The sequence below is a fragment of the Epinephelus moara genome, chromosome 5 (genome assembly GCF_006386435.1).
Source record: "Epinephelus moara isolate mb chromosome 5, YSFRI_EMoa_1.0, whole genome shotgun sequence".
Taxonomy (NCBI): Eukaryota; Metazoa; Chordata; class Actinopteri; order Perciformes; family Serranidae; genus Epinephelus; species Epinephelus moara.
The window spans coordinates 39,759,823-39,773,030 of NC_065510.1; the positions used below are offsets into that span (position 1 = coordinate 39,759,823).

Sequence of the window (13,208 nt, forward strand, 5' to 3'; positions counted from 1 at the left end):
TTAGAACGGGATGGAAGCTGCCAAAACTAAGAAAAAAAAAAAAAGGAAAATCATTTTCTGTCCTTTTATGTTCAGTCAAAGCTGCTTGACACTTGAAGCGTTTCCAAATATTTTGAGAGTATGGCTGAAATGTATCAACCACCATACTACCTGTGATTGTTGACAGAGTTTTGGCATATGCAATAGCAGTGTGTGTGTGTGTGTGTGTGTGTGTGTGTGTGTGTGTGTGTGTGTGTGTGCAGTTGCTTCTGTCAATGCCCACCCTGCTGAGGTTTCCTTCAGCAGGGCATTACCTCCCTCCTGAAGAAGCTCAGTGGAAGCTAATCTGTGTTCTGACCTCTGAGTCATTAATCGGTGTGCAGCAATCAGCCTCAACATACAAAAATTAATAAGTCTTAGTGTTGGTTGGTTAAATACCAAAAGCCAATGTTTTCCAAACATCTCATGCCAACGTCATTTTGATGTAGAATAACAACATTTAGCCATAAGGTATAGAGGACAAAACCCAATATCTGTAAAATATCATAATGTTAATGTCCACATCATTCCTTCATTCCAACCAAAATTAAACGTCTGTCTGAAGTAAGAGTTCAATGCCTTTCTGACGTCATAGTGATGATGTCTGGTGCCAGCTGGGATGCTCTTGAAAGATAAGTTTAACCTCTTAATCAAACTGACTTGATCCTTTTGAATTTCACTTAATGCATGAAGAAAACTTAAGATAAAAAAGACAGTATAGCAGACATTTTATCCTTCTTTGTAAAGAGCTGCTATCTGACAGCTCTGAACAGATGGAGGCTGGGAGTTAGAAGATAGCAGAGGAGGGTGAAATGCCTGATCAAAATTGGCTGTAGTGACAGAGTGAAATTGAAGTGTTCCACATTTTTCAGGGGACCAGATGGAAACCCCTCCAGGATCCTCAAGCCTTGAAACCTGCTTAGAAAAACACAGGTATGCTCTCACTCTTCTTTAGTCGTCGTGTGTGTGATTAGTGAACTGCTGTGATTCTGCTGTGTTCACTGACGAATCAGCAATAACAACTGAACTTTCAACCTGACAGTTTTCCAGAATTTTAAGAAATCATTACTGCGGTTGACTGAGTGGAAGCTCCAGCAGATGGACTTGGAAGATGTAAATTTGAAACCTGACTAAAGATGCCTGGAGAGAGTCGGCCCTAAGAGGAAAGCCAGGTGTTCAAACGCTCTGGTTTCAGGATGTTATACCCCCCATTTTATTGCTTTTCCAGCAGGGCAAACTGAGTATGGAGATGTCAGCTGGCTTGCTGGAGTCTTGTCGGCCTACTCGGAGCAGTACATATATATACAAGTAGTGGCCAGATAGCTATTAAATTCAGTTTGGATAATGAGGCACAGAGGAAAGATTTTTGTGACCCTTCATTTCAGGGTCATCCATCAGGGTCAAAATTTACCCTTGAATATAACTTTGGTCCTAAACAAGTTATCTCAAAAGCAAATTACCAGATTCTCATTAAAGCAATTATTTAACATTTAACAACACACCAAAAAAAATTGATGCCACTTTAATGTTTGTACTCTAAATAGGCTCTGAGGCTGGAGCCTGGAGATGATATAGAAATAGCCCTGCAAAAAACTCCCCATAAAACCACAAATATCTGTGTATACAGTTTGGTTTTGTGCGGTATAGACAGGCAAAAATAAAACATGTTAATTAGTGAGCCTTAGAGGTGCTGGTAGGCAGATTTTGTTACCTTTGAACAGTCAGGCTAGCTGTTTCTTCCAACTGTCAACATTCATGCTAAGATAAGCTAACAGTCTCCTGGCTGCAGCTTCATATTTAACAGACAAACATGAGAGTGGTATCAATCTGCTCATCTGACGTTTAGCAGGAAAGAAAATAGCCTGTTTTCAAGAATGTCAAGCTATTACTTTTTTCATCTTTTTGTTTGGAAATGTTGAAAAGCACAGAATACAGTAAACATCTACTTAGATTTACATTTGCATCTTTTTTTAAAGGTGCTGTATGTAAGAATGTGGCCAAAACGGNTCTACTGACTGCGTGACTGGTAGACGGCGGTGGGTGGCGCAACAGGCCAAAACACAAATTCAAAACATAAACGTGATTTGCGGACTGTAAAAATTTTTTTTAAATGCGAATATTCTGGCCGTATTATTGTTGTCGGTGAGATCAGTATGTTATATGAACATTATTCCTTAGTCTCTGTGACATATTAGGATGAGTTTACGACTGTTTGCTTTAGATTTCTTACATATAGCTCCTTTAAGTAGTTAGTGAAAAACTAGAAGTGTAAATGAGGGGAAAAAAACAATTCTTAGCTGTTCTATTAGATGGGCTATACTGTGGTCTACATGAATAAATATTTAGAACTGGAAGAAACTGCTGAGGGGTTATCAGGTATAGTTTTTAGTTTACTTAAGACCAGATAGAAAAGAATTTATCCCTGGACCCTCTTAGTGAGAGTTTTATCTTCCCTAACTGTGTGAATTGCATCAGCTCACTCAGTCACAGAGACGCTTGAGGTGGAGTTGTTGATTTCCAGTGTAATAATATCCTTATAGGTGCAAGCAGTGTTGTAAAAACAGTCCTTATAGAGTATTTTCTGTGTTATGTCAAATATGGCTGCTGCTGCTGCACTGGGCTGGAAATCAATATTAAGCACCTCTGAGAGTGTTTTAAAGATCACAGACCAGTAAGATGCCAGGGCTTTGTCAAGGCAAGATTGTCTCTGCTGCACCTGAAACTTCTTGAGAGGTTATGTGAGTCTGTACTGATGTTGCAGATTTGGGTATGAAGACAGTGGAACATGACTAAAACATATGGGTTACGTGTGTAGGGGTGTTACAACACAGGGTTTAGTAGGGTATATTTTTGCTACTCTGGCTTTGGAAAAGTGAACTCGACTGAACTTTGAATTGTATTATGCCAGTTTTTCACAAGAAGTACTGTAATTTACTCTTTGTAGAGCACAGTCCCAGATATCATCTTTCATGTCCTCCCTCGCTCTGCTTAAATTTTCTGTAGCTATCTAAGGTCTCCCTGGTTTTTGGTAGTGGCCTTCCCTCTAGTGAAACTACCCACCTACAGTATACGTATTTAAATGTGCACTGGAAAAATCAAAATCTAATGCATTAAATCAAAACTTCAGAGAGATAAACCTTTTGATTTGACCCAATAACCTTTACTCTGGCACCATCCTCAGGACAAACTTTACATTTTGAGCTGCTCTGCAAGAACGATGCTAATTAAAGCAAAGCTGCCATTATGGTGTTAATTCGGTCCAGTACTTTTATGGGCTACAGTGAATCCTGCTGCCTCCAGAGATCACTGGCAGAACTTTAGACTTGTTTACAGCAAATATCCACTTTGGAGTTTTGGCATACCTTCAGACCATTTTAATCATTTGACTCAATCAAACAAGTGATTTGTCCAGTAATAACCTTTCCCATAGCGCAGTCTGTCACTCAGAGCTAACACTACACATCTATCACTTATAATGCTGCAGTCAGAAGCGCTAATGATGAGCACAACAGTGTAGTGCAAATGCTGACTGGATGAAAATGTGTGTGTGTGTGTGTGTGTGTGTGTGTGTGTGTGTGTGTGTGTGTGAGAGAGAGAGAGAGAGAGAGAGGTGTCTTTCTCAGCACCTAACTTTTCTTCAAGACCCAGTAATTTGCTGAATATTCTGAGCATTAAGCATAAATCCTGTCAGACAAACTGACATTCTGCGGTCGGCGTCACCTCAGACTGAAATCACCTGAGAGATACTGTATGTGGGCTATTTCTGGAGCTCTGCATTACCGCAGAATCTGATGTGGAGAGTTTAGAGATTGAATGTAACAGCATGATGAGATTAGGGATTTAGGTACATGAGAGGATATTCAACAACAGGCTCTGCTCCGGCAGGCTCAGCGCAGGTTATGGTTGTATTTAAGGCATTAGATGTTGTATATTTGATCTCTCTCATCAGGTCCTTGCTGAGATGTCTGAATCTAATCCCTGGATCTGCTTTATATGGACACAGTGATGTTTTTATATAGGCTAAAGCATCAATAGCTGCAGTGATTTGAAATTCTCTTTCATCCTTTACATCATTTGTGTTGAGAGAAAAAGAGGTGAAGCTGGTTTGTTTTGATTTGTAATGCAGTTTGTTCTTTGTGTGATCTATAATCATTGTTTGTTAAAGCTGGGGGTTTTGTTTATGTTTTGTTGTCAGCTCTAAGGTGCTCCACAGAAAGAATAAGAGAGTCCTTGTTGCTCAGCTATAAAAGTTTTGAATGAGGTGTGATACTTGGTTGTCTTTCCGAGATATAACTAAAGATGAAATATAATTGTTAAGGTCTCCTTTCATATGTGTTGTTTCAACTGAATTTCACATTTATGGCCTATTTATTGTCCCATTTTCTTCACCTGTGTTTGGCCTTTTATTTATTTTAGCTGGGGTAGGCAGTATCATTGTGGTGTCATTGGGCGAAAACATATCAAACTGGCCTTACAGCTCTGGAGACTAACCCCCAGTCTCCAGAGCTGCTGCAGCAGCCCATATCCAGCCAGTGCAAACTCCTGGACAGTCCCAACTCACTGCCAGATCAGCAAACTTACTGTTGCTGCCGATACACAAGTTAGACCCGACGCTGCAGCTGGCTACCTGCCTGTGACGCTGTGACACCCTGTGTTGAGGGGGTGGGCTGGCAGAATTCAAGCTGCTACAGCCGCCGTCCATAGGTCGGTCTCCCAAGCTACTGCCTGCTCTCCTACCATGGAAGCAGTCCTCAGGGCGGGGAGCGAGATGGAGGGACTGTGGGGTGGCTGGCTGGGGCTGGGGGCTGCAGGAGGAGGGTGTATTTTCAAATTCGTTCCTACCACAGATTTAAGTTGTATTAAATACATTATTGTAATTAGTGCTGTTTTAATTGCAGGTTTTAATTTAGCGGCTAGGCGTCTCCTGGGCTACACTAATGTCCTCTTTCAATACATATTAGTCTGTGTTCATTTACTATTGTTATTCTGGTATAAGTAGTCTGCTGTGACCTGTCTGACTTGTGTCTCTTTTGTTATTTGTCACATTGCGGGGGCGAACAAACTTGTTTCCCCTCTGGGAAATAATACAGCCATCTAATGCAATCTGCACATGCTCAGCTCACATTGCATTTTAGATTTTCCATCAGTCATACAGCTGAATGAAAATTCAGCATGCTAATGAGACAAGAAAAATACCACTCCAGATCCCCCTCTGCCTACATCTTCATATATTAACTGCCAAACTTTCATCTTAGCCTCTCTTCTCTTTATCTTGCATCTCAAGAGGAAGCCGACTATCTAACCTCTTTTTAGCCAAGCAGGGATGGTTGATCAGCCAACCAATTTGGTGCAGACTAACATATCTGAACAACTGTTGAAAGGATTTACATTAAATTTTTGCACCAACATGGTGCTCAGAAGAAAAAACCTACCGACTAATAGCATGGCTGTGGGCTGCTGAAAACCCGACATGATCATGATAAGTCGAGTCAAGTCCCAACATTACATAATTAACTAATGCAAGCTGAAAGAGTACTTAGTAGCTCTCAGAGCTTCTGATCTTTAACCTCATCTCACCCCTCTCAACCTCTTCAGCAAATGGAGCTGGCTCAGATATCACCATGTGATAAGTTTGTATGTGAGGGTAAACGCATAACGCCTTGTCGCTGGTCTCAGGTGGGATGTGAATGGCCTCCGTGATCTTTGTCTCTTTGTCTGAACGTCCTCTGTTTGATGCTGTGACAGCTCATGTTGTCTTTTTTCTGTGTTCATTTATCCCTCTAACAGGGTCCTTGCAATTTTCATTTCCAGCTGTTGCTGTTTATCATGTACCCATTACTCAAGGGTGTAGAATTTGGTAGGGACACTGGGGGCATGTCCCTACCAATATCCTGTCAAGCTGAATTGGCCCTAGCAAATTATAGCCTCACCATTGTGTGCAGAAAGTTTTGAACATGCTGAAACAAATATGAGCTATTAAAGTCCAGGGGTTTAAAATCAATTATATTAATTCATTTATGTAGGTGCCACATGCACATTCAAAGAGGTTACTGATGACAGAAGAGTAAGTCATGCCTACACGTATGCTCACTCAGCAGGGATAACTTTAAATGAGAAAAGTTGAACTTCAGGAGAACAAATATTTGAAAGTCCTTCTGCACCATATTCCATTATATTTTGAATTGTCACCTGCCGCCTCAATTTTGTGTTTACCTTTACATAACAACACATTCTTGCTCCCAACTTGTCGAATACTGACGCTTTGTCAGTGGGCCTACATGTCAAACTGTGACGCCCTAAGTAACCTTCCAGTATCAGTTTTCGATGCTTTGGGATGACAGGTTAATTTACGCTCATTACATGCCTTGAGTCTTTTCAAAATAAACCAAAACAAGACATCGCAATACAAATGGAACAGCGTGTGATTAAGTCACAATGATGAGCGCATATTAATGCACAGTTGCGAGACCCACTTACCACTTCCCGGTGTGCTGTTCAGCTACAACAGCACGGAGAGAGAGTTATGCATGAGTTACATGTCACCGGGACGAGAAAAAAACAAAACGTAGGCCAGCTCTTTATCCCCGCTACTTTCAGGCAGCCTTAGGACTCAAAAGCAAAACGGGATACAGTTTAGGTATATGAATGGAAACACACTTGACATGATAATGCGCATGGTCACCCATACCCTTCTGTGCCTTGGTGCATCAGTATGCAACACCAAAGGCCACTGACTAAGCGTAGGTATTTGACAAGTTGGGAGTAAGACTGGGTTGTACATAAACATTTTCACCATAAATTAGTGCATACATTATTGCACCACATATGTAAAGATTTTTCCAACTGTCTTAGTTTGACTGGCAACCTTTATTTAGGCATCAGCTTTAGCTTTTGATTTATTATGACAGAAATGTACTATAACACAGAAAATACTTAAACTAGCTCTATATAGTGAAGTATGTAGCAGCTAAAGAGCCTGATATTTCCTTAAAACAGAGTGAATATAGGACTTACATTCACCAGGTGGTCAGAAATATGACTCCAAATGAATGTTTTGTGACTGCTGGATGTGTAAATAAACAACATTAGCTAACAAGTTCACCAACTCAAAAGGTGAATACGTGTCAACATTGTGCTCACAATGTTTCCACTGCCCCCAAGTAACCAAAAATTCAGTTACTGCAAGTTTCATTTTCTCCTTTCTGAGATTTTTGTATTTAAAATATGCATATTTTAATGGAGCTAATGGTGTGATCATTAACAGTGTATTTACTGTGTCGAAGGGATTTGAATTATTGGCAAACAAACTAAAGGAGGAAAACGTAGGGAGGAAACACAAGCTGTGAGTAGTGAGCATGTTTTTCTATTAAAGAGGAGGAGGAAGAGCAAGAGAAGGAGGAGGGAGAGCATGGTGATTAAGTGCTGTGTCAGCAGTAAGGCGTCATCTGGCTCTCTAGAGACGAAGCCACTGTGAAGCTTTATGACTCTTTATGGAGAAATGACGATGTTTCACAAAGAGATTATCGTTATGAGTGAACCTTTAAAGGTGATGAAGGTTTCCAGACTTATCCTCCTCGTGGCTCTAATAATTCTGACTGTCCGTCTGTCTCGCTGCCTGTCTGTCGGAACCACTGTGCTTTATATTAGCTGTATGTGCTCTGAATACAGTATGTCCTCGACTCTTTGTCTTGTCCTTTCCTCACTGTTTTGTTGACTAAAAGAAATACGGAGGGGCCTCTCATGCTGTCTCTCTCAAAGTTTCAAGGTTTTAAGAGTCAGGCATATCTTTTGTGAGTGAGTGAGTGAGTGAGTGAGTGTGTGTGTGTGTGTGTGTGTGTGTGTGTGTGTGTGTGAATGTGTTAGGAGAGGCAGTACTTCAAAAGAAAACGCACTAAAGTGGGCTAAAGTGGGGTGAATTTACAGGAAGCACAGTGCCATCATGGTGCTGCATCTCTTTTGTATCCCTTCATGTTTCACCTTCTCCCTCCCCCCCTTCTCTCCTCTGCTGTAACCTTTTCTGGTGAGAAAATGCCATGTCAATAAAAGCTTTTTAACATGAGGAAAAATCAATGTGCTCCAATTGCACCTTTTTTTCAAGCCTGTCAACTGAACAAATGAGCGGTTCTGCCTCTGCGCACAGGGTGGCTGCTGGGTAAAAAGGTTGTTTTCTAATGTAGAATTTCACTAGTTCTACAAACTTTATACGGAAATTGAAATTTAAGTCCACACTCTGTTTTAAGGTCTCGGAACCCTGTTTATGTTGATATAACTTAACATGAGCACTTTACACTTTAGAGTGCTTTATTGGTTGCAACTCACACCATCAACTTTTATTGTCCTGAAAGGGAAAGCAGGCTTGCAGACAGGGTTGCAATAAAAATGCATCATAAAAACAATAAAAACACAATAAAAACACGCAAACATAAAAGCTCAATAAAATGCATGATAAATAGATGCATTATATACCCACATCAGTTGGTAAGACCAGACAATCAATCTGTAGTTGGAATTAGACTTTGGAGTGATCCCTCAGGAGTGAGAGCAGTGTTTCCTTTTTATAAAAGAGTATAGACAGAAATTCAGCCGCTTTGTTCTAAACACAGAGAAGTCAGAACCATCCACTGCTGTATTTGTTGTTTCTGCATTTATTCAGAAGGCTTTCTATCCATCTAAAAAAAACACAAATACATTTGCACATTTCTTACATATCATACAAACATTTCTATAGTGACTGACTGACTTTATCACAGGAAGGTGGAATGGATGGTGGATGGCTTGAGATATAGGCAAGAAGACTGCCAAGACAACTCGAGACGAACAGACAACAAAATTGAATGTTTTTTAGTGAGTCATTGCTGTGCTTTTAGCCACCAAACGTTAGTGTTATTTAGCATCCCATTGCTGGGCCTCTAATGGGGATAGTGGCATGAGCAGTTGTTTTTTACCGAGACATTACTGCATTTCAAGCTGGAATAGTGCCATGAAAAAGAGTATTGTAAGCCAAAACATGATCTTTTCTTAACCATAACCAAGTGTTTTTGTGCCTAAACGTAATCGCACTTCAGACTTAAGTCGATGAAAACTTCTTTTCCGTTTGCAGTATTATGTTTGGCGGTGTGAATCTGTTCTGTGGCCTCTCTGCCTTTCCTAGGCCTATGCAGAAAGTCTCCTCCATGCGCCTATGTGAAAAGCCTAAGGCAAAGAGATCATACCTCCCTGCCCTTCCACGTGCAAACGAGGAAAGCTTGAGGCAAAGAGAGCCAACCTCTCTGCCCTTCCATGCACCTACATGGAAAGCCTGAGGTAGGGAGAGAGGCAGCAAAGACCTCCTGGGAACAGAACACAGCAAGCATCAATGACAACCAGAAATGACATTGATAAGTCAGATACAGCATGAAAAGGAGGAGCTGGGGTGGAGGCGGGTTGCAAAGCGACTTGCAGAGGAAGCAGCAACAGTAGGCAGGCTGAAGCAGTTTAAATAGGGCACCCTGAATGAGATTTGCCAATTGGTTACGTAGAAAGGAATCATGTGATCTATCAGCTGACTCCCTTTCATCAGTCAGCTCCTCCTTCAGTTGATTGGGCTGCTTGAGATCAGCTGATGTAGCTGGGATGTGAGCTGAGCTTGACATTGTGTCCTGCCAGAACTAACACTATACTCAGTGTTTACCACAACATTGTGGAAACTTAAACAAACATAAAGTTTCAACATATCTCCTACAGCATGTGTGTCCAAACTTTTTTGAATGGGGGCCAGATTTGATGATGTGAAAATACCTGGGGGCCAGCATCATATGGGTTATTGAAAAAAAATCACATAAAAATGAGACAAACAAAAGTGTTTCATCTTCTACTGAAAAAGTATTCAGCTTTTCATTGCTCCTGAAAGTGGCAGCCCTCGCTGTTGACTTTACACACCTTTCTTTGTTTGTTCGCTTGTTTACTGTCTGTATATGAAAACACACTAGTTCCACCTACATAGTTCCTACTTTGTGCTTGTCTTCAAAGTTTGATAGTCCTGTTATCATGAGGTGTATGGAAAAAAAAGCAAAGTGATATAGCTTGATTAACCAATATTGGTAGATGGGCTACATATAGTATATTTTGAAAGACAAGACGAGGGCCTTTTAAAATATATCGGCAGGCCATGATTGGCCCCTGGCCTGAACTTTGGACATGCCTGTGCCACAGTATTACATACAAATATAATGTATCTGTAGATTGCAGAATTATACAATGCCAACATGTTTTTCTTGGGTTCATTAAAATGGATAAAATGCCTAAAGTTGTTGCTCAAAATGAAAAACCCACTGAGAATTACCTTATCACCCCAACTCTGCAGTCCCCCTCAGCTCTACAGAGCCTTTACAAGTATTTCAGCTCATTGTTTTGGTTGCAGACTCACTGCTGTGCACCACCTGCCAAGCAGCAAACAGCAGACAAAGTTGGCACCTTGTTGAAGCATCTTGTAGCTACAGAGCCTTACATTTTCCCTCACAAGGTGGTAGAGAGCCAATCAGAGCTACACAGTAAGAACAATATATATTGATTCTTACACTCATCAGTTGGACAAACATCTTGAAATAAATGGGCTGCTAATGTTGCTATGCTTCTGCCAACAAAAGGGAAACTGTTTTTTAACACTCTCACCACAACAACTTTATAAAGTGATGATGTGTTGTGTTTACAGCTTGTTACGCTGCCTCCAAGTGGTAAGAAAAATCAATTATTAACTCCACTCAGCTCCTAGTATTCATCCTGTTGTGTGGTCTATGTTTTCCCTGCCACGTCACTGCAGAGCCAGCCACTCCATGGGTCTAATCAATACACCATGGAAAACTGCAGTGGTACAGAGCGAGCCGCAATGATCACAGCCACCGAGCAGCTCTTACTTTTAGAAACATGGAAGATTTCAAACAAGAGAAATGCTGACAAGACATTGTTGATTGATTGAATGCGCAAGGAGCAACTAAATTCTAATGTGATCAAATATTTTGATACAACCGAATAAAATCTTGGTCACAACACATTTAAACTGTGAGAACAGAAAGCCTGTAGGTTATTAAAATACCTTAAACAAGAATAAATGAACCTCAAGGACGTAAAGTATTGCAGTCAGAATTAAAAGGCCATGACAGAGACTCAAATAATTAAGATTATGAGTCTAAAGTTGTGCAAGCATTTTTTTTTTTTTGTCATGTGACGTAACATTTCACACTGCTGTCACCTACAATAACAAATAATAAACTTTATTCAAATTAGCATCTTTCAAAAACAGATTTAAAACACAAGGAGAATAAAACAGACTAAAATGTCACCAAAGTAGAAGATAAAATACAAGAAGGCCCAAATTAAAATCAAGATTATAAACAAGAATTAAAATCAAAAAGAAAGCAGTAAAACAGACAGACAGCTCAGGTTAAATCAGGATACGCTATCTGATAGAAGTATGGTTTTAGGAGAGAATTAAATGAAGACAGTCACTCAGAGAGCTTTATATCCTCTGGCAGCTCGTTACACAGCCTTGAGGCCCTAATTTCAAGCTATGTCACCTGAGACAGTAGAAGACTGAAGATTCAGCTGAAAGGTCCAAAATAAAAGTCACACAGTCACAAGTTTTCATTTTTGATTTGACTGTCAGCAATGAAAGTATTCAAATATTTCATTACCATCATGAAGAGATTTGAGCTTAAATTCCACTATGTTCTGAAATTACTCACTGCCTGTGTTTACATGCATAAAATATTTTTGCCCTTATTGAGAAAAAACAATGTGCCCACTAAGCTATTCCTATTTACATGCAGCCATGTGACTCCGATTAACATGCCCTGATGCCTTGTTTATGACATCAAAATACTGTATGGATGAGTAGAGAGAGTGAAATGGCTGCAGCTGCTTGTGCCATTTTGCGTCTTTGTGTCAAAACAGGATTTTTTCAGAGTTTTCCTACCTGTGGTGGTCTTTGTGGATCATGTGAACACAGCCTCCCTCTTCCTTTCCTTCAGCCACCTTCTTAAAAAGGCCAGTGGTGTAATATATGTGCATATCCAAAAACCTGTTGATCCAAGTCTTTTTTATTTAAAAGTAGGTGTGTTTCTTTTTCTGACCTGAAATGTGAGATTTTGTTTTGGGCATGTATCTCTTCCTCAGCCTTGCAAACTGTTACTGACTAGTTTGGATACAACACACAGAGCCGACTGTAAATAGGCAAGAGGCCGTGTTGCAAATGGCAATTAAAAACCTGAATTGAGATGCATTTTCTAAATGTGCTTTATACATGTCCAAAGACATGTAAGACAAAAGACATTTGCTCCTCAAGCCCGAATAATATCAGCATATCCCATGTCTTAGTCACGAAATTCGACCTTCAGAATAAGGGCGGGTCCACATAACATTTTACTTCAGCAGAGAGGTGTGGCAGTGTGCTGGGGAACACTTCATCCCGGTACTTCATAAAAGAGCGCTCCTGGTGCTTTATTACATGATGTGCCCCACTCGGGTATGTTACTATGACAATACTATCTTGACATTAACATTAGCTAGGTAGCTAACATATGCTAAATTAACAGAGCATTAACTACACAGTATTCACCAGCAACATCCGGACAATGTCAGCAGATGTGCTCCCAAAACATTAGCTTTTCTGTCTTTGTTGTGTCAGTAAACAGAAGAAGCAGTGACATCACTGGCACCTTTCTGAAAAGTTCAGATATTTTCAGCTGTAAGCACTCAAGAGCGGTTGCACAAAAAAGGTGGAACGCTCCAGGCAGCCTCATGTCCTCATTGGGAACAATTGGAAAAAGACACCAGCGCTGAAAAAAAGGGTGACATAAAAACATGTGGATACAGACCCTAAAGCCTTATTCGGAATATCAAAAAAAAAAAAAAAAAAGCACTTTAAATGACCCACATCAAATTCGGAATATTGTCATATTTGGAATAATGGTAAAATATAAATGTGCATGTAAACAAAGTCCCTGTCAGTGCATTAAGAGGGTAGAGATGATGTAATGTACACTGTCACTCTGAGTGGTCCACCTTGCTTCTGGTTTTGTGGAGGTTTGTATGCATTATTTGTGCTCTGATGACTGCGCTATTTGCAGAGCATACAGTTTACCGTAAGAGCTTGATAAGAGATGAACACATTTCTCTCTCTTTCTCTCTTTCTCTGCCTGTTTGAAAACTGTGTA

The 13,208-nt window shown here is 40.3% G+C and overlaps 1 protein-coding gene across 2 annotated transcripts in view; it reads left to right on the forward strand.

Annotated features, from left to right (window-relative positions):
* The window catches only part of klhl5 (kelch-like family member 5), a 73,036-nt gene that overhangs the window by 2,589 nt on the left and 57,239 nt on the right, over positions 1-13,208 (forward strand). Inside the window, exon 2 of one of the 2 annotated variants that reach the window (XM_050045082.1) lies at positions 891-951. The exons of the other annotated variant lie outside the window; for it this stretch is intronic. Coding sequence (XP_049901039.1) covers positions 891-951 — 61 coding nt within the window. The remainder of the gene's footprint in view (positions 1-890; positions 952-13,208) is intronic. 2 annotated transcript variants of the gene reach the window in all.